This window comes from Drosophila biarmipes, chromosome 3R (assembly GCF_025231255.1).
Source record: "Drosophila biarmipes strain raj3 chromosome 3R, RU_DBia_V1.1, whole genome shotgun sequence".
Lineage (NCBI taxonomy): Eukaryota > Metazoa > Arthropoda > Insecta > Diptera > Drosophilidae > Drosophila > Drosophila biarmipes.
Window position 1 is genome coordinate 23,985,242 of NC_066616.1, and position 23,745 is coordinate 24,008,986.

General features: G+C 44.6%; 4 protein-coding genes across 5 annotated transcripts; 2 read left to right on the forward strand and 2 right to left on the reverse strand.

Annotated features, from left to right (window-relative positions):
* Nucleotides 1-782: 782 nt before the first annotated feature.
* LOC108026239 (glutamate dehydrogenase, mitochondrial) lies at nucleotides 783-7,831 on the forward strand. Of its 2 annotated transcripts, XM_017097074.3 has the most exons (6): nucleotides 783-1,285; nucleotides 5,137-5,571; nucleotides 5,639-5,958; nucleotides 6,145-6,349; nucleotides 6,744-6,782; nucleotides 7,131-7,831. In XM_017097074.3, exons 1-6 carry the CDS (start codon nucleotides 868-870, stop codon nucleotides 7,400-7,402), a joined length of 1,689 nt encoding a protein of 562 aa, XP_016952563.1. In that variant the 5' UTR covers nucleotides 783-867; the 3' UTR covers nucleotides 7,403-7,831. The 2 variants fall into 2 exon arrangements, with proteins under 2 accessions (XP_016952563.1, XP_016952564.1); XM_017097075.3 differs by lacking the exon at nucleotides 6,744-6,782.
* Nucleotides 7,821-10,154, reverse strand: LOC108026241 (uncharacterized). The gene is made up of 5 exons (XM_017097078.3): nucleotides 9,989-10,154; nucleotides 9,732-9,905; nucleotides 8,951-9,319; nucleotides 8,594-8,862; nucleotides 7,821-8,431 (listed from the first exon to the last, which is right to left on the reverse strand). The coding sequence occupies exons 1-5, from the start codon at nucleotides 10,020-10,022 to the stop codon at nucleotides 8,162-8,164; spliced, it is 1,116 nt and encodes a 371-aa protein (XP_016952567.1). The 5' UTR covers nucleotides 10,023-10,154; the 3' UTR covers nucleotides 7,821-8,161.
* Nucleotides 10,155-10,596: 442 nt separating this feature from the next.
* On the forward strand, nucleotides 10,597-13,731 carry LOC108026395 (uncharacterized). The gene is made up of 5 exons (XM_017097317.3): nucleotides 10,597-10,987; nucleotides 11,310-11,583; nucleotides 11,639-11,761; nucleotides 11,815-11,976; nucleotides 12,030-13,731. The coding sequence occupies exons 1-5, from the start codon at nucleotides 10,692-10,694 to the stop codon at nucleotides 13,419-13,421; spliced, it is 2,247 nt and encodes a 748-aa protein (XP_016952806.1). The 5' UTR covers nucleotides 10,597-10,691; the 3' UTR covers nucleotides 13,422-13,731.
* Nucleotides 13,692-15,242, reverse strand: LOC108026396 (nucleosome assembly protein 1-like 1). The gene is made up of 6 exons (XM_017097319.3): nucleotides 15,032-15,242; nucleotides 14,805-14,974; nucleotides 14,632-14,755; nucleotides 14,280-14,508; nucleotides 14,133-14,224; nucleotides 13,692-14,077 (listed from the first exon to the last, which is right to left on the reverse strand). Exons 1-6 carry the CDS (start codon nucleotides 15,095-15,097, stop codon nucleotides 13,889-13,891), a joined length of 870 nt encoding a protein of 289 aa, XP_016952808.1. The 5' UTR covers nucleotides 15,098-15,242; the 3' UTR covers nucleotides 13,692-13,888.
* Nucleotides 15,243-23,745: the final 8,503 nt, after the last annotated feature.

Consider the following 23,745-nt stretch of genomic DNA (forward strand, 5'->3'; position numbering starts at 1 on the left):
CCAACCGAAATCCACACTTAGTCCAAGATAATAAATCATTTTTTAATCTTGGAGTCAAAGAAAAACGTGAGCTGGAAACCGATAACACAGAGCACCCTAATCTCTGCCTGACAACGAATAATCCACCACCGAACTTAGTTCCTAGTGGGCACTCGCAGAGCTTTTCAGAGAGCTTTGGGCTCTCGAGAGAAATATTATAATCGTTCAGTTCGAAGAGAATGTATATATATAACTAAATATCTTCCAAAGTAAGAGGGCTGTTATAGATGGCGTGTTAATAACGCTGAAAACAGAGTTCTGATCCCAAAAGTGTTTATCAATTGCGCTATGGAGGAATTCAGACAAAAGAATTAACTACTCTTATTTGTCATTTATAAATAATTAAAAATTAAAATTCCTTTAAAAAAACGTTGATTATCATTGTAATTTCACCAAACCTAAAATACGAGAAATATTGAAAAAAAAGGTATATTATTTTCACTTCCCATTAATGGTGGTAAAGAACTTTTTTTTATGACCTTTGCCGTAACTTATTGAAAAATATATTATAAATATAAGCTAATCAATTTTCACATTCCATTAATTCTATTTTAATTTTTGGTAAAGAACCCTTTCTTTATAGGTTCCTTACCATATCCCTCTTATAACCCAGCACCCGGTTTCCTAGTGGGCACTCGCAGAGCTTTTCGGCGAACTTTCGCCTCTCGCGAGCGAGCCCACAGAGTCGTTCAGTTCGAAGAGAATATATATATATACCTAGCCAGGTTCCTCGGTCAGTTTGGTGCGGCGTCGAGAAGCGAGCGGTTGTGAAGAGCAGAAAGCAAACGAAGAGGAGGAACCCCCAGTCCAGCAAGCAAGCAGCACAGCATGTATCACCTGAAGAGTCTCGCCCGCCAGGGTGCCCTGCGTCAGCAGGAGCTGTCCAGCCTGGCCAAGGCCCTGCCCACCGCCGTGATGCACTCCAGCCGGGGCTATGCCACCGAGCACCAGATTCCCGACCGCCTCAAGGATGTGCCCACCGCCAAGGATCCGCGCTTCTTCGACATGGTCGAGTACTTCTTCCACCGCGGCTGCCAGATCGCCGAGGAGTCCCTGGTCGATGACATGAAGGGCAAGCTGACCCGCGACGAGAAGAAGCAGAAGGTGAAGGGCATCCTCATGCTGATGCAGCCCTGCGACCACATCATCGAGATCGCCTTCCCCCTGCGCCGCGATGCCGGCAACTACGAGATGATCACCGGCTACCGGGCCCAGCACAGCACCCACAAGACGCCCACCAAGGGAGGCAAGTGTCCAAACGAGATTTACTACCCATAGTTCCAGGGGGAGAGATTACCTGAAAAGTGACCTAAAAAGTTTCTAGTTTTATGGCTGAAGTACAGTAGAAAATTGGGATTTTCAGTGAGATTAAATTGTAGAGAGAAAGGCTCGTAAATCTGGGTAATAATAGCTATAGGAAAACCCACTCCTCTTTTTAAAGGTTCTAGAAAAATGGCATCTTTATTATAAAAAGAAATACTTCGGTCAAAGTTCCCTTAATTTACGATCTAATAGGCAAATACTTCATAATATTTGTTCTTCTGTATTTTTTTTTTATAAACCCTAAGCTAAAAATACCCTAACCCAGCTTAATTAAAGCACATATATTGCATCTTTAATGGCATATTTGGGAGCCCCCATACCGACCCTCCTAGCTTGTTGCAAAATCGATTTTTCCTTCGGCATTTCTGGCATTGTGTCTTGGTTTTCCGAGTTATGTAACTCGGTGTGGGACCCATGGGCCCCCTTTTCCTCCTTCTGCGCATGTTCTGCCGCCTGTTTTGTTTACGTTTTGGCCGACACCGCCCCCTTTTTTTGTGTGTCTTAGGGTTTTTAGACCGAATTGCATAAGGCCCAGGCGTTAGGACACGTGTTTCCCTTAGACTTGCAAACCCTTCAAGTGTGCCACCATTCAAAATAACAGATGTACAAGACAGCCGCCACCCCTTGCCCGCCTGTTTTCGCACATTTTATTATTTTCGAGCTGGCAAATTCATTTCGATTCTTTCTTTTCCTCTGCCGTTTGTTTCTCCTTTGGCTGGGTGCTATTTATAATGAACTTTTGCTTGTGTTTTGCTTTCTAATTGAAATGGGAACACAGCACAGGGCACAGTGTGTCAAGTACTGGCTAAAAAGGAACGCCCCCAAAGCCCCAAAAACCCAAGAGGAACCCCCTGTTGTCAGGCCAAGCGAATTGTTTGTTCTGTGCCGAATCGTGTTTGTCTCGCATAATTAATTATAGAATCAGTTCAGTGCTTATCAAGTGCCGAAATACAACAAAATAGTGAAAAGTACTCGACTGGGGAGTCTTATCTGACCTTGGCTCTGCGCAAAAATAGCAAACAAAACAGCCGAAAATTCTATGCCCCTATACCATTTGTTGTTTACGATTATTGCCACGCTTCTGGGCGCTTTATGATCTTGTTTTTGAGACCGAAATCGATCATGTGCTCGGGCTGGCCTAACAAAAGTTGCCAACACTCGTGTTACCAACTGGCCTCTAGCCTAGGCCTTGTTAATGATTCCCTTAAACAGGGGGCTCTGCTATTTCAGTCGGAGGTGCTAAAAGTTGCTAGTCTGCTTGTTTGCTCGGTACTAGATCAATGGTCAGTGTTTAATGCTCTAATTAATGCTAATTCCTGCCGATCCATCTGCCATTTGGCTGTTAACTATTAAATACGTTCGAGTCCGGTCTCGAATTTCGGCGAAATTGCCTCTGAAAAGCCGGCTGGTGAAGTTCGTTTCGTTTTATTACCGCGTCGGCTGGGCTCTGAAAAACTGGTTTCAATTTGCCTGGGGTGTCTGCCAGATCGGCTTTTGATCACGTGATGGTCACGTTGTGCCGAAAGAAAGAAGATACAACTGGGAGAGCATGATGAATGCGTCATTCTCTGTACCACTGTGCTTTTCTGAGGCGATTTTCAGCGCATGGGGGTCCATTCAAAACTGATTGGATCTTTCTACACATGTCGATGAACTGATCTGAATTGTCTAGACAATTGAGGGGGCCGCTCTGTAGTTGCCCAACTACAAGTGATGCAAACACGGAATCGAATGAAAAACTGGGGACAGTTCAACAAAACTGATAGTGTAAGGCCTTCCTATCGCCACTTTATAATGTAGTTTACAGATATGGGGGCGCATTGCACACATTAGTTCGAGTAAATAGCATTTCCCTACCCAGTTCCCACAAGTGCTTGACGACTATCTTGCTGACAAACCAGTTTCGATTTTATTTACTCCCCTCGAGGGTGGCACTCGAAGTTTCGAATGCAAATCGGTGTCAATCGTGTTACAATGAAGTGGGTTATGTGGATCTATGCCCCCCGAAAAGCAAACAAACCTGTCCCATATATAGACCATGGCTAAGTGGTGGATCTATATGGCATGTTTTTCAGCTCGGCCAACCCTGCTGGGGGTGCGTCTCTATATAGTAGATGCGTCACTTCCGCTCCTTATCGCCCTCCCTATCCAACTCGTGGATCTTGGCAGGCCCCAAGGCCCCCTGGCAGAAAGATTTCGCAGCGTTTGCAGCTTTTGCACTCAGCGTTCTAATCATATGGCGCAGAATTCTGGTCAGCTGACCGAGGCAACCGGTTTGGTCTATCCGCAAGAGAAGATCGCCGTCGCCTGTTGCCAATGGGGCATACATATAGAATGTGGACACATGGACGTGGCTATATGATCGAGCCCCCAAATGTGTTATCGCACGGATTGTATAAGCAAGCTGGGCTAGGTACATTAATAGATTCGCTTTTTGTATTGTTTTTCGAATACTTATTGGGCAAAAAGGCGAAAACAAGTCGCCTGATAAAGCCGGTTGCCGCTGGTCTTCTGGCATTTCTCATTTCTGCCTCTGCGGTTCTTTTGTTTTTTGGTTTTTTATGGGAAACACAAAAGAAAGGCAAGGCGAGGCGAGCACCGGGGCTTCGGCAAATAGAGAGGGCGTCGCTGTCGTCAAGCGAACCGGGTACAGTCAGCACATTTCTCAGCTCGATTCGCGGATTTGTCTCACTCAGCAGAAAGCAGGAGAAAAAGTGGAGAAAGAGGGTTCCCAGACTCAACGATACCCGAAAACCTAATGATTTCCAACGAAAAAAGTGGTTCTAAAGTAGGAGTGATAAGTCTTTCATATTCCAAAACTGTACCAGGAAGTTCAAAATCTATATTTTCCAAGAATCTCTAATAATAGTTATATTATCTTAAAGTTTATCATTATAAACCAAAGATTCCTTGCTTGATGAGATTAGAGATATAGTAAACTCTAACAAAAGTCCCCATAATGATTTGTAATTTGCAAATTCGTGTACTCATCGTATTTTTGTTTATAAGTTCCAGTTGCCGGGCCCCAGTGAATTCGCCCAGCTGATAATGCCAAGAACTCAATTCGAGTGTCCAACATCGAACCATGATTCTGTTCTTTTTTAAGAAACCTATTGGCTTGGCAACACAGCCATTTAATTAATCCAATGAACTAGGCTAAATTTAGTTTTTATAGTCTTGTTTTTGGGGGCTCGTCCCGCTGTTTAAATTGGGGAAGTAATTAATTCAGCTAGCTCCATATATAAAGGCCACTAAATGGAACTTGATCTGGGCAATAAAGCACCATTTATATGCCATTCATCCATAAAGGCGAGCACTTTGCTCTTTCGGGTTTTTACAATTGAACACGCTTATTAAATTCGAATTACAAGCAGGAAACTTGGGCTTATCTAATCGCCGCCTTGCTCAAGATATCAGAACTAAATGTGCCAGGCAAATACAGATAAGAGGTGTTTTTTTATGGGTTCTGTTCTTGGGACTGTTGCGCCACCGTCGAAAGGTTTCCCCACGCCCACGTCTGCCAGATGCAATGATTTTCTTTCGGGGGCACGTGCTTGGAAAAAGCCCAGCCAAGAGGCGATAGATTGTATCATCATGGCAGCGAGGAAAACTTTTGCTTTCCGCGAGGAATTCGTGTAGTTTGTCGCCTATTTTTGGACTCGGCTGTTGGATTTAGGCCAAAAATGAAAGCTGCATCAAGGTCGCGCTGCGAGTTCTGAGTGTACACCTGTCGTATACGTAATGTGCTTATGCAATTGTTTTCTCCCCTTGCAGGTATCCGCTTCTCATTGGATGTGTCACGCGATGAGGTCAAAGCCCTCTCGGCCCTGATGACCTTCAAGTGTGCCTGCGTGGATGTGCCCTTCGGCGGTGCCAAGGCCGGCCTGAAGATCAACCCCAAGGAGTACTCCGAGCACGAGCTGGAGAAGATCACCCGCCGCTTCACCCTGGAGCTGGCCAAGAAGGGCTTCATCGGACCCGGCGTCGATGTGCCCGCCCCCGACATGGGAACTGGCGAGCGCGAGATGTCCTGGATTGCCGACACCTATGCCAAGACCATCGGTCACCTGGACATCAATGCCCATGCCTGTGTCACCGGCAAGCCCATCAACCAGGGCGGCATCCACGGACGCGTCTCGGCCACCGGTCGCGGTGTCTTCCACGGCCTCGAGAACTTCATCAACGAGGCCAACTACATGAGCCAGATCGGTGGGTGTTTCATTGGCAGTATGTTTTATAGAAAGGCTTATTAACATCGATGTTTTTAAATTCCTAGGCACCACTCCCGGCTGGGGCGGCAAGACCTTCATCGTCCAGGGATTCGGAAACGTGGGTCTGCACACCACCCGCTACCTGACCCGCGCCGGAGCCACCTGCATCGGAGTGATTGAGCACGACGGTACCCTGTTCAACCCCGAGGGCATTGACCCCAAGCTGCTGGAGGACTACAAGAACGAGCACGGCACCATCGTGGGCTACCAGAACGCCAAGCCCTACGAGGGCGAGAACCTCATGTTCGAGAAGTGTGACATCTTCATTCCAGCCGCCGTCGAGAAGGTCATCACCAGCGAGAATGCCAACCGTATCCAAGCTAAGGTAGGGAGGACTCTAGTGCTATGAGAAAATAGCTTAGATCTTTTAATTATCATTTAAATTATAGAACTTATTATAGAACTAGAATATGAAAGATCTAAGAATGAACTAAAAATGCATAACTTATGATATTGTATTAGATATAACAACTTGCTAATATGTATTTTAATCGATTTCAACCTATTCCAGATCATTGCCGAGGCTGCCAACGGCCCCACCACCCCCGCTGCCGACAAGATCCTGATCGATCGCAACATCCTGGTCATCCCCGATCTGTACATCAACGCCGGCGGTGTCACCGTCTCCTTCTTCGAGTGGCTGAAGAACCTGAACCACGTCTCGTACGGTCGCCTGACCTTCAAGTACGAGCGCGAGTCCAACTACCATCTGCTCGGTAAGTAATATCCCTAGGCTTAGCCAGGAAAAACAGTAGGCTCTTGCTCCTCATCTCTCTACTCTATCTACTTTCGGCTCATTGATCATGCCATCTCATTGATCGGTTTACGGATTACTTAAGCTATTATTTAGAGAATCAAAAACCTGTACAGAATAGCGCTTGCTCTCTCAGCACTTGCTCTTCCCAGATCGGTTCTGATTTAAACTGGTTTCTCCTCCTTCCAAATTTCGTTTGCCTCTTACCTTACTCTCGATCCTATCCACCGACACAAAAAATCAAATCAAAACCCACCACCAAGAGACTCTAAGATCGTAATTTAATTTTGAAGTATCATCTAAGTAATTCGTTGTTTATTCTTCTTCTTTTTTCCGTTTCTCTATCAACAATGTAGCCTCAGTCCAACAGTCAATTGAAAGAATCATTAATGACGGTACATTCTAATTATTAATTCTTTTTGTTTCCACCTATCCATACTTAAACCAAAAAAAAATCAAATACCTTTACCTCATGTAAACCTCTTGCGTTATTTAAACATTTCTGTAGTTTGGTTCTGTATCCGTGCCTATTTTATTTGTTGTTCTTGCATAATCCTCAAGCAACCAGAACTCATTTCTATATCACATTCACACTAATTTTAGGAACCATCAAGTCCCATGCTTATATGTGATTATTTGGTGGCTCAACACATTGTCATCTATGTACTTTTCCCCCTGAGCATGTGGCACTCTCGACTAATTGCTTTGTCCTCTTTGTATCCCCACTCGCTGTGCTCCTGCAGAATCCGTGCAGGAGTCCCTGGAGCGTCGCTTCGGCCGTGTGGGCGGTCGCATCCCCGTGACCCCCTCCGAGTCGTTCCAGAAGCGCATCTCCGGCGCCTCCGAGAAGGACATCGTGCACTCCGGCCTGGACTACACCATGGAGCGCTCCGCCCGCGCCATCATGAAGACGGCCATGAAGTACAACCTCGGCCTGGACCTCAGAACCGCTGCCTACGTCAACTCCATCGAGAAGATCTTCACCACATACCGCGATGCCGGCCTGGCCTTCTAAGTGCGCGCTGAGTGTGCTGATTAGCCCCCAGACTCTTAACTAGTTAATTAAGCAATCGAACTCAAGAGCATAACTATTGCTAATGCTCCATGCACCGCCGTCTTAGATGAGAATGTCACAAAAACCGAAATGCAAGAATCGTAATTTATATCTTTGGCAATTGGAGCTGGCCGGAATGGAATTCTCTTTTTAACAAACAAAAAAAACAAAAGCCAACTTTCGCCCGTGTTTCGTATTAAGTTGAACAAGTTGCGAGCTTATTATTGTTGATTTTCTGTAATTCTTAAGTTAATGAGCGTCAAAGTGAAGCAATTGCATTTTCAATTATGTATCGCAACGTCTCGTACCGTCAAGTCACGTTTATCGTACGATCGCTCCGTTGCCGTAACATTAAAATAATCAAATATACAAAAAAAACTAAACTCTAAACCAGTGCATTTTAATTGTCAATCAGTGTTGGCCACTTAGCTAATCACAATGGAATACAATTGTTTGTCTCAATATCAAACTACTAGTACGCAAAAACGTATAAATCGTTGGATCGATTGGAATGTATCAAAAATATATGGGTCTATAATACTATAAGTACACTTTTGTTGAAAAAATCTGAGATACAAGAGTACCCGTATCCGTATACAAATTGGAAGAGGTGTAATAATCGTTTAAAAAACTACATGCTTACAAGCTACAGGCTATAAATGTCTCCGGATCTGAGTGCGTGTCAACGTTGTGCGATCTTTCGGCTGTGGAGGCCGCCTATCAGAGAGCCAACGATTTGGGAAACAATTGCTGTTTCACATAGTCGTCGATCATCTCCATGAGCAGCTCGCGAGTGACTTTCGGATGCTGCAGCACGTAGCCAAAGTCTTTCAGTTTCGTGTTGTCCAAGTAGAGGTGCTTGTGCTGGAGCTGCTCCTCGTCGAGGTAGGGTGTCAGCGGGGTGTTGTCGATGCCATTGCGCTGGCAAATCTCGGCCCAGGGTGCCATGTGCTTGTCGTTGATCTCGCCGACGGTGTCCGTGGGATAAAGCTGGAAAAACAATGCGGAATGATTAATAAGCTGGAGACTATTGCACTAAGCAGCAGTTAAAAAGATACTATAATCCACTTAGAAACTGTTTATATGGTAATCAGGCAATTTCCTCACATTTCTTTTTGGGAACTTCATTGCCAAGTGTTCAAGCTAACTCACCTTTGCCAAATTCGACATGACCAGACCGAAAAAGTCCAAGTTGATGTCGAAAATATCCACCAATAGATTACTAATGCTGCCCTGCGTCGATGCTGAATCATCGGAGATATTGTAGATCTGGCCGGCGGTCTTGGGACTCTGAGCCAATTGCCAAATGGCCGCGCACACGTCCGCTACGTGCACCGTATTCAAACGCATGGCATCGTTCCACAGCAGCTTCATTGTCTCGTTGAGGTATTTGTATATGGCAGCGATTATAATGCGCGGCACTGTAAACGGAAGGCAATGAGCGGTTGGTGGGGTTTGGGCATTGTCAATTACATCAATTATCGGGAATCAGCGAAGAGGGAGACTCACTTAAATAGCGCTTATCGCCAATGCCGTAGACCACGGGCAAACGCACCACCGTGTAGCTGAGATCGTCAATGTTGGCCAGTTCCTTTTCCACCTTCAGTTTCTGTTTGGCCACGCCCGTCCAGGGATCCAGTTTGCAGTCCTCCTTGAGCGGCGTCTTCTCGCTGCTGTTCATGCAGCCGGAGCTGAGTTCCACGTAGCGTTTGACCCGCTGGTTGGCCGCCTCGTTGGCGCAGTTCAGGCTGAGCTTCAGGATGCCCTCCTTGTAGACGGCATCGTCCTGGTTGGCACGCGTCTCGGCCGCGCAGTTGATCACGATGTCCCAGGCCCTTCCGGTCGTGGGGTGTGGCGCAAAGGCCGCCTTGCAAGAGGCTGGAAAAACAAAGGGGAGCGTTCCAGAACCAGTTTTGGTGCAACAGCATTAAGGTGGCTCGTTTCGGGAGGAGATAGTAAGGTGATTGCAAGGGAATTCCGGGAAAGTACAGTGTATATCTAACTAGAATAGATTGTTTTTCGCTTTTTATAAGAATAGGAATAATTTATGAAGATTTATTATAAGATAGAGTGGTACCCACTGCTTTCACCTTTATAAGTTAGGTATATAAGGTCTGAAAATGGGACCTGGGTTATGAAAACATTGAAATATATCCAGTTCTAACTTCTCAACATGATTCATTTAACCTTGGGCAATATCAAGAGGGTTTTATCTTAAAGGGTCCCAGTGATCTCACCACAATAATCACAGCCTCAGAGAGCGAGCCACCCTAGTGTTAGGGCTACCTACCGGCATTTATTAAGTTGGCGCTGCAGAACTCCACCCGATCGCTCTCGAAGACCCGCGCCTGCTCCTCGTTCAGCCAGGCCATCTGGGGAGGGGTCTTATCGGCCAGCCGTATTTCCTGCGCCAGTTCATTGTCCAGCAGATAAGTGGCCAAGTTGCGTCCGATGAAGCCGCAGCCTGAGGGGCACAGAGATAAATGCATAGGGCAGGGACGATGATGCAGTCGGTGATAAGCGGAAGTGCGGGATCCAGTCACTTACCACCCAAAATCAGAACAGTCGGCTTCTCAGACATGCTGCAGGCGCGACACGGTCAACCGGAATGGAAATGGGAATGGGAATGAGTCAAGTCGAGAGACGAAATATTTGTTAGCGGTCGAAACGGTTTTTGTTGTTTGTCTGCCTTGCCAGTGTGGCTGTCGCGCAGCGCTGCCGAAATCTTATCTCGGCAATGCTGCGACCACACTGCGGCGCTCAGTTTGAGAGTAATTATAGCCCATTCCCACCGTATTTAATTTATTTATAACAAGTAATTAAAAGTGAAGGTTTATCAAGGGCCTTCAGCTCAGGTTCAACAAAGTTGAAAGTTGGGTTTTTAATTTTTAGCTAAGAAGTTAGGCACTGTTTATTACATTTGCTAATTTTTTGTAGCATTAAAATTGGCTACCTTGCCATCTAGCAGCAGTTTATAAATACATATAATCTGACAGTTTAAATGCTCTTGCTATCTCTGAATTAAAACGTAATAATTTTCAAGAAGAGTTGAAATTAAACCTGTTGTTATTAAAAGCAGTGTAGACGCGTTTAATCTTGACGCGACGGTGCCTTCCCGCGACAGTCGAACACCCCTACCGTCGTTTTAGCTCGTGATCTGCAAACGGTCACACTGGTTACTTGCATTTTAGCAAAAAACGAAGCTGCAAGAATAGAAAATTGGCAATAAAGTGCAGCAGCAGCCGAAGCAATGGACCAGGCCGAAGTGGGCAGTGCGTGCCTTGCAGCGCCAAAGCGCCGCTATCCGTCCACCGAGCGTTGTGGTCGAGAGCCGGCCGCCGCGCCCCCACAACCACTGGCGCCCCAGATCCCGGCCGAGGAGGAGCCGCAGGTGAAGCAGCGCAAGACGGGCGGGGAGCCGGAGGAGCCCCAGATGCCCGAGGAGTGCGTCCAGGAGTCGGGGCCCAACCTGCTCGACTTCTGCGATGAGGTGCTCATCGAGATCTTTCAGTACCTGGACACCTTCTCCATCATGGCAATGATGCAGTAAGTCCGCCGTGATCAGCTGAGTTCCGAAAATCTCTAGGCAGCATGGGAAATCCCCGAATTATCTTCAAACATCCACAATACCTTTTTTTTTGGCAGTGATGTATTTTATCGTAGATAAATTTATTTTTGCCTGATACAACATTTTTATACATACATGCTACTGATTGATTACAAATGTCACTTGATGTATTATTAACATTATTAATCCTTTTAAAACAAATTTTGATGAGTAGGCCCCATAACTGAATGATAGAGATTTCTGTGATCTTTTACCATAAGGGATTATTGTTTTGCCCTATTAACCCACTACATTTTCCAGTTGCTCGCCTCGTTTGGAGAATCTCCTTTTGGACCATCGCTTCTATCATTGCATAGATCTCAGCAACGGACCGCTGCCCATGGGCATTCTCGAAGAGATCCTCGGGCGAGCCACCGAAAAAACGCACACAATTAAAATCTGCGGACCGCCATCCTCTCAGCATGTAGCTGGCGAGGGCCGCCAATTCACGCAGACCCTGAGCTCCGTCTTTCCCAAGGTTGCCACCCAACTTAGAGTGCTCGAATTGCAGGGCGTCAGTCTGGACTTCGAATACGTGAGTTCGCGACCAGTATATCCTAAATATGCTCTTATTATTTATCTTTCTTTAGATACACATTTCTGAGTTCCCCTCTTCACTGAAGCGCCTCAAGCTGATTGATTGCAGCGTCAAGGTGGGCAACATGGCCAAGAGCATATTCCACTCCATTGAGGTGCATCTAGTGGAGCTAGAGGTGTGTTACACAAATAAGGTCGCTTTCTGGTTATTTAACACTGTCTTTATTAGGATCTCAGCATAGAGGACAACACCTGGTTTGAGCCCTACTACATAATGGGCCTTTCGAAGCTGCCTTCCCTGCGTCGTCTTAGTCTTAAGGGCTGCCAAATGCTCTGCAAGTTTGTGCCCTATGGCAGCATGGCCGCCCGCTTTGGTTTCCAAAAACTAGAGGTTGGCCTTTGGTTAGTCCGTTCAAACATGTGTTAATACGCTACATTTTTCAGTCACTAGACCTGCGCTTGACGCCCATCAACAACCCAGATCTGCAGTGTTTCAGCGCCATCGAAAACCTCAAGGAACTGCTGCTGGAGTCGCCGCCAAACCTGCCCGCCGAACAAACCTCCGCAGAAAAAACCAACAACGGCAACGCCACTAACGAGGCTGTCTCGTCAAAGCCAGAAGCGGTAAAAGTTCTTAACGACGACGAGCCGTCTACATCACGTGCCGCCATGGAGCACCTGCGGGCCTGCATGCAGGGCAAAGGACAAGAGGGCACCGATATGTTCAACTCGGACAACTGCAACGAGAGAAAGGAGGAGGAGCAGTCATCGGCGCAGGCAGAGTCAACTTCGAATAACCAAGACCTCCAGGGGAAAAGAATCAGAGCCCCATCAGAATCCGAGGACGAGGACACATCCTCCACGTCCGGCACCTCGGCTTCCTCGTCGGACAAATCTGAGGTTGCGTCGCCGCCCAGAAATGGCCAAAATGGCGGTCCATCTGTGCGCTCACCTATGTTGGTAATTACGTTGCCAAGCGTGGTTGCTGATGTTCCACCTCGTCCACAAGCGGCGGATGCGGACAGTACCGAGGCTCCCGGGCAGGAACCCCGACCGGAACCCAGACCCACGCCTCGCGCTTACATATATGTGCCCGAGGCTAACGAGAATCGCGAGCGCCAACACCGTAATATGATGGCCATAATTGAGCAGTCGGCGGAACAATTCCGCCATCTGCGCGGGAACAATCCCGCCTTTAGTCGTTTCCTACCGCGACACGATCAGGTCATCTACATGAACCCCACAATGAATGTGCTGTGTGCCACACGTCGCCATCGTTCCCATCCGCGTCCCAACTACGATCAGGTTGTGCAGCATCCAATGTTTTGGAACATGCTGGACCCACTGGACCGCGATCACAATCGACGTATGCGCCACCGTCCGACGATTACGTCGCCCTCCTCACCTCAATACTATGTTAGTGATCGGGCCATGTACAGCTTTGGTCGAGCGCCGCGTCCAGTGCAGCCGGACGTAGTGTGGATTCGTAATGTCAACCGTTCGCCGGACAACAGACTGGAGCGTCTGTCGTTGCGCAACTACCATCTCATCACAAATAACACTCTGGAGCATCTGGTGCAGTGCTCCCCCAATCTGGTCTACATCGATGTGAGCGGCACCAGCATAACGCTTGCGGGAATGCGGCGCTTCAAGAGCAGCAAGCCGGAGTGCGAAGTGGTGGCCAACCACTTGGATGCGTTAGCGGACGTTTCCCAGGAAGAGGAGGAGGATGATGTGTCGGTGGCTGTGCCCAGCGTAGAGAATCCGCAGAATGACCAGCAGCCACCACCACCACCGCCTCCACCATCCGCATCTCAGGAACTGGCTGCCCCATAAAGGATTCTCTTCCTTTAACTATATTGTTTGTATCATGTTGTACTGTATACATTTTTTTAGTCGAAGAAGGCCGTGCTGGATTATAATTTTTTAGCAAGAAGAGACGACGACATGGCCAAGCCGATGAACCCACAACGCTGGCTACAAGCGAGTGCTGTAGCTCAGCCCACTAGTATTACGTTCCAAACAGATCCAGCCCTTGTACTATACGCCAGGCTCAATGCATTGTATAAAACCAAGAATCCCCAAACCACAAAGAAATTCCTCCAGTTAGGCATTAAAGAACGAGCGATCATTTTGGTATATTATATGTATAATGAAATGCTTATTTGGTAGCTCTCTAGCATGTAAGGACAGACCAATAATTTGTTTTGGGTGTCCGGTGTAACAACGCTAAAAAGCTATTATAATGTATATAAAGACTAAAAAAAGAGAACGAAAGTGTAAAACTGATAACCGGAAGCCAGTTACTTGTCGGCGTCATTGGAGGATTGCTCCTCTTCGGCATCGGACTCGTCCTCCGAGTCGTCGGACTCAGAATCGGACTCGCTGGAGCTCTGGCAATCGGCTATCTCGCCGGTGAAGAAGATCACCGCCTTGGGGATCACGCGCTCCTTCAGGTAAAAACCAAGTTCGAAGTCATTTTGTAGAATGGCCTGTGGAAGATATAAGTTAGTTGGCTGATTGGATCAGAGCAGTCTATGATCTCACATTGACATCACAGTAGTTGGGATCCTCGGTGTCGTCCGGCAGCAGTGGCGGCGAGAAGAAGTCAAAGAACGATGGCTGATCCCCTGGGCCCTCTGGTCAGGGAGTTGGTTTATAAGGCTGCTAGTATGGTGGATCGTATTGCCTTACCCTTCTCCTTGGTCTGCTTGGACTGCTTCCAGTTGATCTCGCAGCCCTCGCACTTGAAGATCTCGGCGCCGTCGTAGGCCAGTGGATCATCGGGATCCGGCAGGCAGTTGAGGTAGTATGTCTTGGTCAGCACGGTGTTGGTGAAGTAATCGTTGGGGTCGAAGTGGAACTCTATGTCGAACTTGACCACCGGATCGTTATGGAGACGGGAGCGAATGTCGCTTAAGCACTGCGATGGGAAATGGATGTAGGTAGTTATTAGTAGTTATATAGAGGAAAATAAATTTTAAAAAATATTCTTATAATAAGAAAATATATTAAAATCTGTATTATAATAGATCCAAGTACTCACCTCCAAAATTTTCTCATCTTTCTTGCTAATGAACTCTGTGTACGAAGACTTGAGCACCCTCAACCAAAAATTGGGAACACTATGACTCTGCTCCGAGTCGCCATGATTTTGTTTCCTGAATTCACTGCAGAAAGTACAAGTTATATGGGTTCCTTTGGCAATATATGACTTACTCTAGGATCTTCTTGCGCTTCTCGAAAATGACATTATGCTTCTCCTCGTACTTTTTCTCCATGTTGTAAATGTCGCGCTGCAGGGCAACATCCAGCTGTATGGTCTCCAAGTAGAGCTGCTTCAGCTCGGTGATCGTCTTTTTCTCAGCCTCGGTGAACCTGACATCCGTCTAGTTGCTCACATTATGTAATATCTTCCGGTGAGTCCTCAATATCAAGCGACTTACATTCGAATCCTTCGGCGGAGCGGTGTATTTCACACGCGCGGCAGTCCTGTTGCGCATGGTTTCCATTTCTGGATCGATGGTATTGTGTGGCCGTTACTCCGCTGGGAAAACCAGGAAAAATAAAGAAAATTTCGCTTTTCACTACGCAGTTAAACGAGCTGAAATTTTGTTGGATTCGTTCTGACTGTCCGGGTGCGAATGGAAAAAGTACTGCCAGGTGGCCGGAACTTTCAGCGCAAAAGTCAACGCCTACTTGTCAAAAAAGTGTGGATCAGTGTGATAGCTTGTATGTTAGCCAACACTCATAGGTGGGAAATAAATTGATATAAATCCGAATAACCAACAAAATCAACTTATAGACAGGGACAAGACATAATACTAATTTTAATAGTTTACAATCCGATGCTATATTATTTTCTGAACTTGAGAGTCTTATTATATCGCTAAACCTATTATGGTTCTTGAAAAAATGTTGCTGTTGTCACCCCCCATTTTCCAAGGAAAACATCTTGGGGCATATTGTTTTGCCGCTTTAAGAACCCTTTCGCATTATAAGGCCATTGAGATGCAGGCCATGTTTATTGGCAATTTAACGCACATTTAATTCCTGCTTTTTTCCTGTTTATATTTTTGGTTTCCTTAATTTTTTCGTTTGCCTCCGCCAACTTTTCATTTGGCATGTAATTAAGTGTGGGCCAGCTGCTCGGGGCTGGGTGGGTGTCAGCCTAAGCGTATGCAAATCACGTGCTGAGTGCTGCCAAGGGTTCAGGTTCGGGCATCGCCTCCTGGAGTCTGTTAAATGGACCGAGGACCCAGTGCTCGGTCTTCGGTCTTCGGTTTTCAGGGAGTACAGCCCATTTTCGGTTGTCTCTGGTCGCTGGTTTTAATAATGTGGGCCAGGCTTAGAGCCATATGTCAGGCTGTGAAAAACAACAGAAACATAGCGCAAAAAAAGAGTGAAATTGTCGCTTAGGCAAACATTTCAAAATGAAATTATGAGTTGGGCAGCGAGGGGCGAGCGAAAAAAAGTGTAAACAAATTTAGCCAAGCGGAAGTCCAGACACACACACACACTCCCCACACACACACACAGCCGCAAAGGGAAAGCCGCAGAGGAAAAGTGCGGGGAAAGCGGCCTCGCATTGTTGTGCGCTGTTGAATGTTTGCCCACAAATACACATGGCACATGTACGCGTGCACTTGTCCAGCTTCCACAGGACATCCACAGGACCCCAGCCGCCCCGCCCCCATTTCGCTGTACTCACATTTGATATTATTAAATTTTTTCCCTAAATACCGCTGGGAAATTAAAAAGAAATCATAAGGCAAATAGTGTAAGGCAGCCAGCCATCTGATGATGACGGCTCTGGCTGGCCAATTCCGAGATTTATACGAGTGTATGCTTACACAGAGAGAAAATTATGGGAAATTAATCAAATATTTATTTTCTAAAGATTTTTTTAGTTTTACCTTTATTAAAATCAGGTACTTTCATATGAAGATTTTAAATATTAAGGGGTTCTATTTATGAGTAGTTATATATATTTCAAAATTTGTTATGTTGGACCCTATAAAATTATTTTTTTATACAAAATAGTTGAACCTTAACAAATAAATCATAGATTTTGACGAAACATAATATAAGCGCGGAAGTTCATTTACTGCAAATGTTCGCTTAAAGAAAATTTGTCTTAAAAAGTTTTTGCTAAATCCAACTTATTTATAAGAAGTCAGGGAGGTATACTCAGATAATGATAAAATTAAATTTAAAATCCAATAAATAGCATTTAAAGGGATATCTATTAATGTCACAACAACACAGATTATAGGCTATTGGTTAATGGAAAATCTTTAAGAGTTCCCTGCCAGTTTCAGCCATGTTTCTTGCCAGTGCCCACGGTCTTTAAGTGCCATGCCATTTAAGCTGTTCAGGCATTTTCAATTTACATTTCGGTCATTCAATTAGGAGGTGCATAAAATTTAGCTACATAAGTAATGGAGCAGCCTCATCATCATCGCTCTCCTCATCGTGATGGGGAGTTGGGGCAGCCGGGGATCATGGCCATCGCCGTTCGTCGGAGGTCGTCAGTGCCGGCAGCGTCAACATAGTTTGAATTTAATTAAAACCAAAATTAGTAAAGCCCAGTGCAGAGCGGTTCAGTTCGGGTTCGGAGCAGCACCATGCCATCCGGAGCAACAGTTACTTGGCGCAGGGATTAGGGCTCCTGGTTGGTGCTCCCACTGTGTTGCCAGCTCCTTGCTGGGGAAAAGTGCATGTCTGCAGAAAATCGAATCAGCAGCTCAACGCCCTCATCCCGTTCTGGAGTCCTCCGCCGCCAGTCCCATCCACCTGGTCCTAAAGCTCCGACTCCGAGCGACCGGCGTCATGCCGAAATATCTGCAACAAAAGCATAAGATGTAGTGCGGCATTTGATGATGAAACGACGTGTTAATTAAGGTCATAATAATTCAACTTAAATTGAAAACTTGCCCGGCCAGGCAACGCAGCAGCAGCAGCAGCAGCCCCATTTTTGGATGACGGGGTTGCGGAGGGTCTGAAAGGACGCAGGACGAAGGGCATCGCATCCTCGGAATCCTTGCAGGCTAAGCTGATTGCAACAAATTATTTTGCACCTTGGTTGAACTTTCCTTGAGCTGCAGACAGCATGGCGTTGATAAACGAATTTTGTTAGTTTGTTTTGCTTATTTTAAATAGAACAAGGTGGTGCTGGGCGGTTCAGGGTGGTGCAGGATGCGGCATAGTGGGCCAGTGGTGCAGGATGGCCGGGCTGCTATTCAAGGGACAAGGGCCAATGTTGCCTTTGGTTTTGCATAAACCAGACAACGCATCTAATAAGTTGCAGCTGTCGGTTGCCAGCCACCCACAGCCTCCACATCTGCCCTTCAGTTGGCCAAAGAAGTTTTAAGTTTTTACTGGTCTCCGCTCCGCCTAATGCCTCAAAGTGCAGAGCTGTGTTTGCCATTAAATGTTATTAGTTAAATGATAATTAACAGTTGGAAAACTTGCGAATATCTCCGACTAATTTGCATAGCCAACTAATTGGCTTAGAGGGTCATTGCTTTTGCTATTTTTCGGCGCAATACCTTTGGTTCTGCACGGCGAAAAAGGTCTCAAAATATGACAGCTCATTAATTTAACTATTTTGTTATGGGTTTGAATTCAGATGTTTGAAGTGTAATTATGTATTCATTGGAACAAATAAATTATGGAAATTCTCCCATAGAAATAATTTTGGTTTCCCTTGGTAGAAGCCATTGGCTTTACGGGCATAACAATGTGACCTCTTTTAAGCAAAATATTTTAATGTAGTTTATAAGGAAAATCAACTACAAGCTCATAACAAAAAATCTAACATGAAAATCGGTCAAAATGTGACCGTCTCCTAAAAAAAATATTTGAGTGCAGAATTATAGGAAGTAATAAATCGAACATGAAAATGGGTCAAAAATGTGACCCTCTTCTAAAAGATATATTTGAATGCCGAATTATAGGAAATTCAACCACAATTTCAAAAAGGTATCCCACGTTTAAATGGAGAATTTATTTCCCAAGTTATGGAGTGTAGAAGTTCAGTTTTGGGGTCCCATACCGAAAAACATGGGAATTACGAAAAAATCGAACATGAAAATTGGTCAAAAATGTGACCGTTTTCTAAAAAATATATTTGAATGCCGAATTAAAGGAAATTCAACCACAATTTCAAAAAGGTATCCCACGTTTAAATCGAGAGTTTATTACCCAAGTTATGGAGTGTAGAAGTTCAGTTTTGGGGTCCCATACCGAAAAACATGGGAATTACGAAAGAAATCGAACATGAAAATGGGTCAAAAATGTGAGCGTTTTCTAAAAGATATATTTGAATGCAGAATTATAGGAAATTCAACCACAATTTCAAAAAGGTATCCCACGTTTAAATGGAGAATTTATTTCCCAAGTTATAGAGTGTAGAAGTTCAGTTTTGGGGTCCCATACCGAAAAACATGGGAATTACGAAAAAATCGAACATGAAAATTGGTCAAAAATGTGACCGTTTTCTAAAAAATATATTTGAATGCCGAATTAAAGGAAATTCAACCACAATTTCAAAAAGGTATCCCACGTTTAAATGGAGAATTTATTTCCCAAGTTATGGAGTGTAGAAGTTTAAATGGAGAATTTATTTCCCAAGTTATGGAGTGTAGAAGTTCAGTTTTGGGGTCCCATACCGAAAAACATGGGAATTACGAAAAAATCGAACATGAAAATTGGTCAAAAATGTGACCGTTTTCTAAAAGATATATTTGAATGCAGAATTATAGGAAATTCAACCACGATTTCAAAAAGGTATCCCACGTTTAAATCGAGAGTTTATTTCCCAAGTTATGGAGTCTAGAAGTTCGATTTTGGGGGCCCATTCTGAAGAACATGGGAATTATGGAAAAATTGAACTTGAAAATGGGTGGAAAATGTGACCTTCTTTACGAAGACATATTTTGTTGTAGATTATTAGAGATTTCAATTACAATCGTATGGAGGTATCCCACGACTTAATCGGGAATTAAGTACCCAAGCCATGAAATCTAGAAGGTTAGTTTTGGGATTCGATACTGCACACCATTAAAATTAAAAGAAAAATGTAATGAGAAACAATTCATTTACAACAATGATTTTTATTTACTCTTGACTTTTTGCAAGATATAATATCACTTGAGGCCTATTTTCTTGACCGCGGAGTACCGTAAATGCATTTCTCCGAGTGCCTCGATAAAATGGTAGCTTAGTTGCTCATAATTAACAGCCGCACACCTGCAGTTCGTCTTGCCCGACATCCTAATTCGAATGCTATTCATAACGCACACACACGCGCACAAGGAGCAGATCCTTGCCAGCCGCAGGATAGTTTGGCAAACGCTTCCTTGGCGCCGCCGCCGCCGCCGCCACCGCCTCACCTCCGCCGCCCGAAAACTTTTTACTAATTTACATTCATTACACACATTTGCAATAAAACTAGAAACCCAACTCGTACACAAATTCAGACGCCCATGTGGGCATGTGTGTGTACATAAGGGCTTCGAGGAGTATTTGGTGAGCATGTGTGGGTGGCACATGTACACGCAGGAGCGCACACAACTACATTGACACTTTACATGCTTCATTAGCGTGTAAGCGCGGTAATAATGAAATTTCCTTATGGCTGCATTTCCCAGGAATAGGGGGAAAACTCCTGCATATTGATGCAAAGTTTTCGCTGCCGCCGAAACTTGCGGCTATGCTCCACAAAATTTATGCACCGCTTTTGGCACCTCTTTAAGCAAGTTAAAGTTACTTCGCGGATTGCCGCTGATTGCCCCATGCCCCGTGCCACCGAATTGCTTATAGCCCAAAACAGACAATGACAATCGAAATTGCTCAGCGTTTCGACAATCAAATCAGCCAAACAAGACAAACACGAAAACATAAAGCGAAGACATACAAATTTGTCAGCAGTCAGTCAAAAATGAGCAGCGGAAATGATGGCAGCGCTGCCGGAAACGGAACGCGACAAGGTGGACGGGTGGGTGAGGGGGTGGTTGATGCTTTTTATGGGGTGGCATGGGCGGCCTGGGCGGCATGGCCATAGGGTACTACAGGGATCCTGGTGCAAAATCCTGCTGCACAGCTGATGCCACACGACCTCCCCGTGACTTTTGCCTGCCTGCTGTGCTGCTGGCTGAAATTAAAATTGCATTACGGGCCAGAACAGGCAGCGTATTGGGTTCAGATTTGGGTTGGGTTTCGCCTTGGATCGCTTCGGTTTGCTGATGCCTCTATGTGCTGCTGGTGCACCAGGAAAAACCTCCATAACTCTCTTTTCCTAACATATTTTCTGCCCATTTTCTATTTAATAAGTATTTTTTTTACCTATTTTATATATATTATTTTCTGCTAATTTATACTGAAATCCAAAAGTATAAGATGGAATTTTTAAATATTATATTTAATTTTAATTTTATAATTCCAAAAACATATTATTTCATTTATATAAAAATGAAATATAATTCAATATATTGTTGAACATTAAAGAAACTACAATTGGAATTTAGTTTGGAACAGATTCATTGCTTTCTCCGGCGTTTTTTCGACTGTAAGCCCATGTGTTTGTGCTGGTTCCATAAATATTTCAATATTTGTGCACATTTGAAGCTGCTTAGCCACGCCCAGTGCCAACAGCACTGGCAAGCAAGTCAGGCAGGAAATAGTTTAATTAAAATTCCTTTGGCAATGTCATTAAGGACATTACATTTTGTAGATTCTGCTGCTGCTGCTGCTGTTGCTGCCGCTGCTCAAGGTATTTGGAGAGGCCTGCCAGGACGAAGGACATTTCAATAAGACACGAAGCCAGGCCGGGCAGCCAAGGACCAATGAATTTCATTGTTTTCGCATGCAAATTTGCAATGTGCCAAGCTGAACAAAGCGTGGGGAAAGTCACAAAGCACAAAACGCAAAACACAGGGCGGCAAACAAAAGTTAAACGGGGCGATCCTTTAAAGGGCCATAACGGCATGTAAATGCCTTTAGCACGCCCCATCGATATTGTTTCCCAAAGTCTCTGATGATGAGGAGTCGCCGCCGCTGAAAAGTGGGAAAAACAAGGGCATAAAACCTAAATGCAAATAGCCAAAGGTTCGATGTAAAAAAAATCGTATACACAATGCATATAAAAGAGCAAATAAAAACGAAAACCAAGGAAAAGCGAGAAAAACAATGGAGAGCACAAAGAAGCGGCTAGGAAAACAACAAGATTAAAATGAAAACAATCATGACAATCAGGGACCGCAAATGTCAAATTAAATTATCAATAAATTCCCACCAAGGAGCCATGCCGGACGCAAATTCGTCCTTGCTCTCCGGCCGCCGATGGCACTGGCAATATCAAGTATACGCCACCAACAGTCCACCCTGACCAGCGCCATCGCCATCGCCATCGCCATCACCGTCGGAAACCAGAAACAGCATCACGATGGACATCGTGGAACACCCACGCCATCGATGGGGCGTTTGTAGCACATAATGAAATCATTTACAAAATGAAAACAACAGCAGCAGGAGGAGCAGCAGCAAACCATTGGGCACTGCACCAAAAGATGGCAAAATACCATTTTGTGTTCCAGGAACAGAGAACATATCAAAAAGTGTTGCAGGAAACGATGAAAGCAAAAGTCTGGGAAGCTTATATTATTTAAAATTATGGTAGTAAATATAGAAAACATTTCTTTAACTTTATATGTGTGCCTTTCAGATATTTCTTAACTAAGATTTCAAAGTGTTTTCTTATTTATTTTTGTATAAAGCTAGTGCATAATTCTTATTTATAAGCAAAATAAAAGGCTTGAACTTTTACAATCTATGAAAGTTCAACACCAAACTAATGGTGTTTTAATTTTAATTATTCTTCTTTAATCACCGAAAACAAATATTTTTAAGAAAATCTGTAGTGTATCAAATCAATTTCTTATCATTTTATTTCAATAATTGGCTTAAATCGTGTATGTAAAGTACGTATTAAGTGGGCATCTCCTTTCTGAAAATGACTAAAAATAATTGGAATAAAAGGAAGGTTTAATGCCCTACTATAACCAAAAAAAGTACCCAAAAATATGAATATTTAGTGATTCAAAAATCATAATTTGAATAAATTTTTTGAACCATTTTGCTCACTGCAGCGATTGAGACAACGAACGACAAAGCAGAGTGCGTATTTAGAATGATTTCGCCCGTGGGTTGCATGGGATGTGGTTCCTCTTGCCGGTGCTCCATGTCCCGTGTCCCATGTACCATGCTCATCTCGGTGGCATTCCGGCGCACTCGTCACTGGGGCGCAAAACAGAGAACTTTGCACGCCATTGAGCTGACGGCACTCCGGCAAAAGTAACAAAAAAAATCCAGAAAAAAAGAAATGGAAAAGAAAAAGAAAAAGAAAAAGAAAGGCACACTTGCAAATCATAAAACAACAGACGCGAAGAAAATGTTTTTTAAATCTTCATAAATATTCATTATGGGAGCGGGGGCATGGCAAATAGTTTGGGGCAGTCGGCAAACTGGGCCTTGGACACTGGCCAGTCGAGTCGAGTCCTGCAGGATAGCCAGGACCATGGGTGGGGAAGGCAGAAAGTGGTGACCATTGCCACTCCAGTGGGCGGTAAGCTTCATTTCGCAGATGGCAGTACAAGAAGTTTGCCAGAAAACAAAAACAGAACGGCCGAAATAACAATAAACTCGGCGCTCGAGGAGCCTAAGTAAGAAAAGAAAATGAATTGGGGGCGCATCTCAAGTGTGTGTCGGCCTTGAAGCGTGAAGATGACGCCCGAACCCGAGACTAAGTTCATGTCCATGGCCAAAATGGTCAGAACGGCCAATGGAACGAGACCAGCAAAATAAAAAAAAGAAGCAAACAACTATAAATAACAAAGGACTCCGTGGTGCGGAGGGGAGCACCACAAAGCTGTCAATTAGCAGAGTTTCTTACTTAATTTTAGAATTTTCGGATATTTTTTAGGGGGAGACACACAAAAAACTCAGAAATATCAACAAACTTCATAGGTTGGTCTAGCTTGAGGGGTCTTTTAGAAGGGCTCAAAGGGAACACTTCATTTCTGGCTGCAAATGCTAAAACTCTCTAGCCTTAAAAATTTTAATTTATAAGTTTGTGTTACAATTATTTATTTTAGTCAAT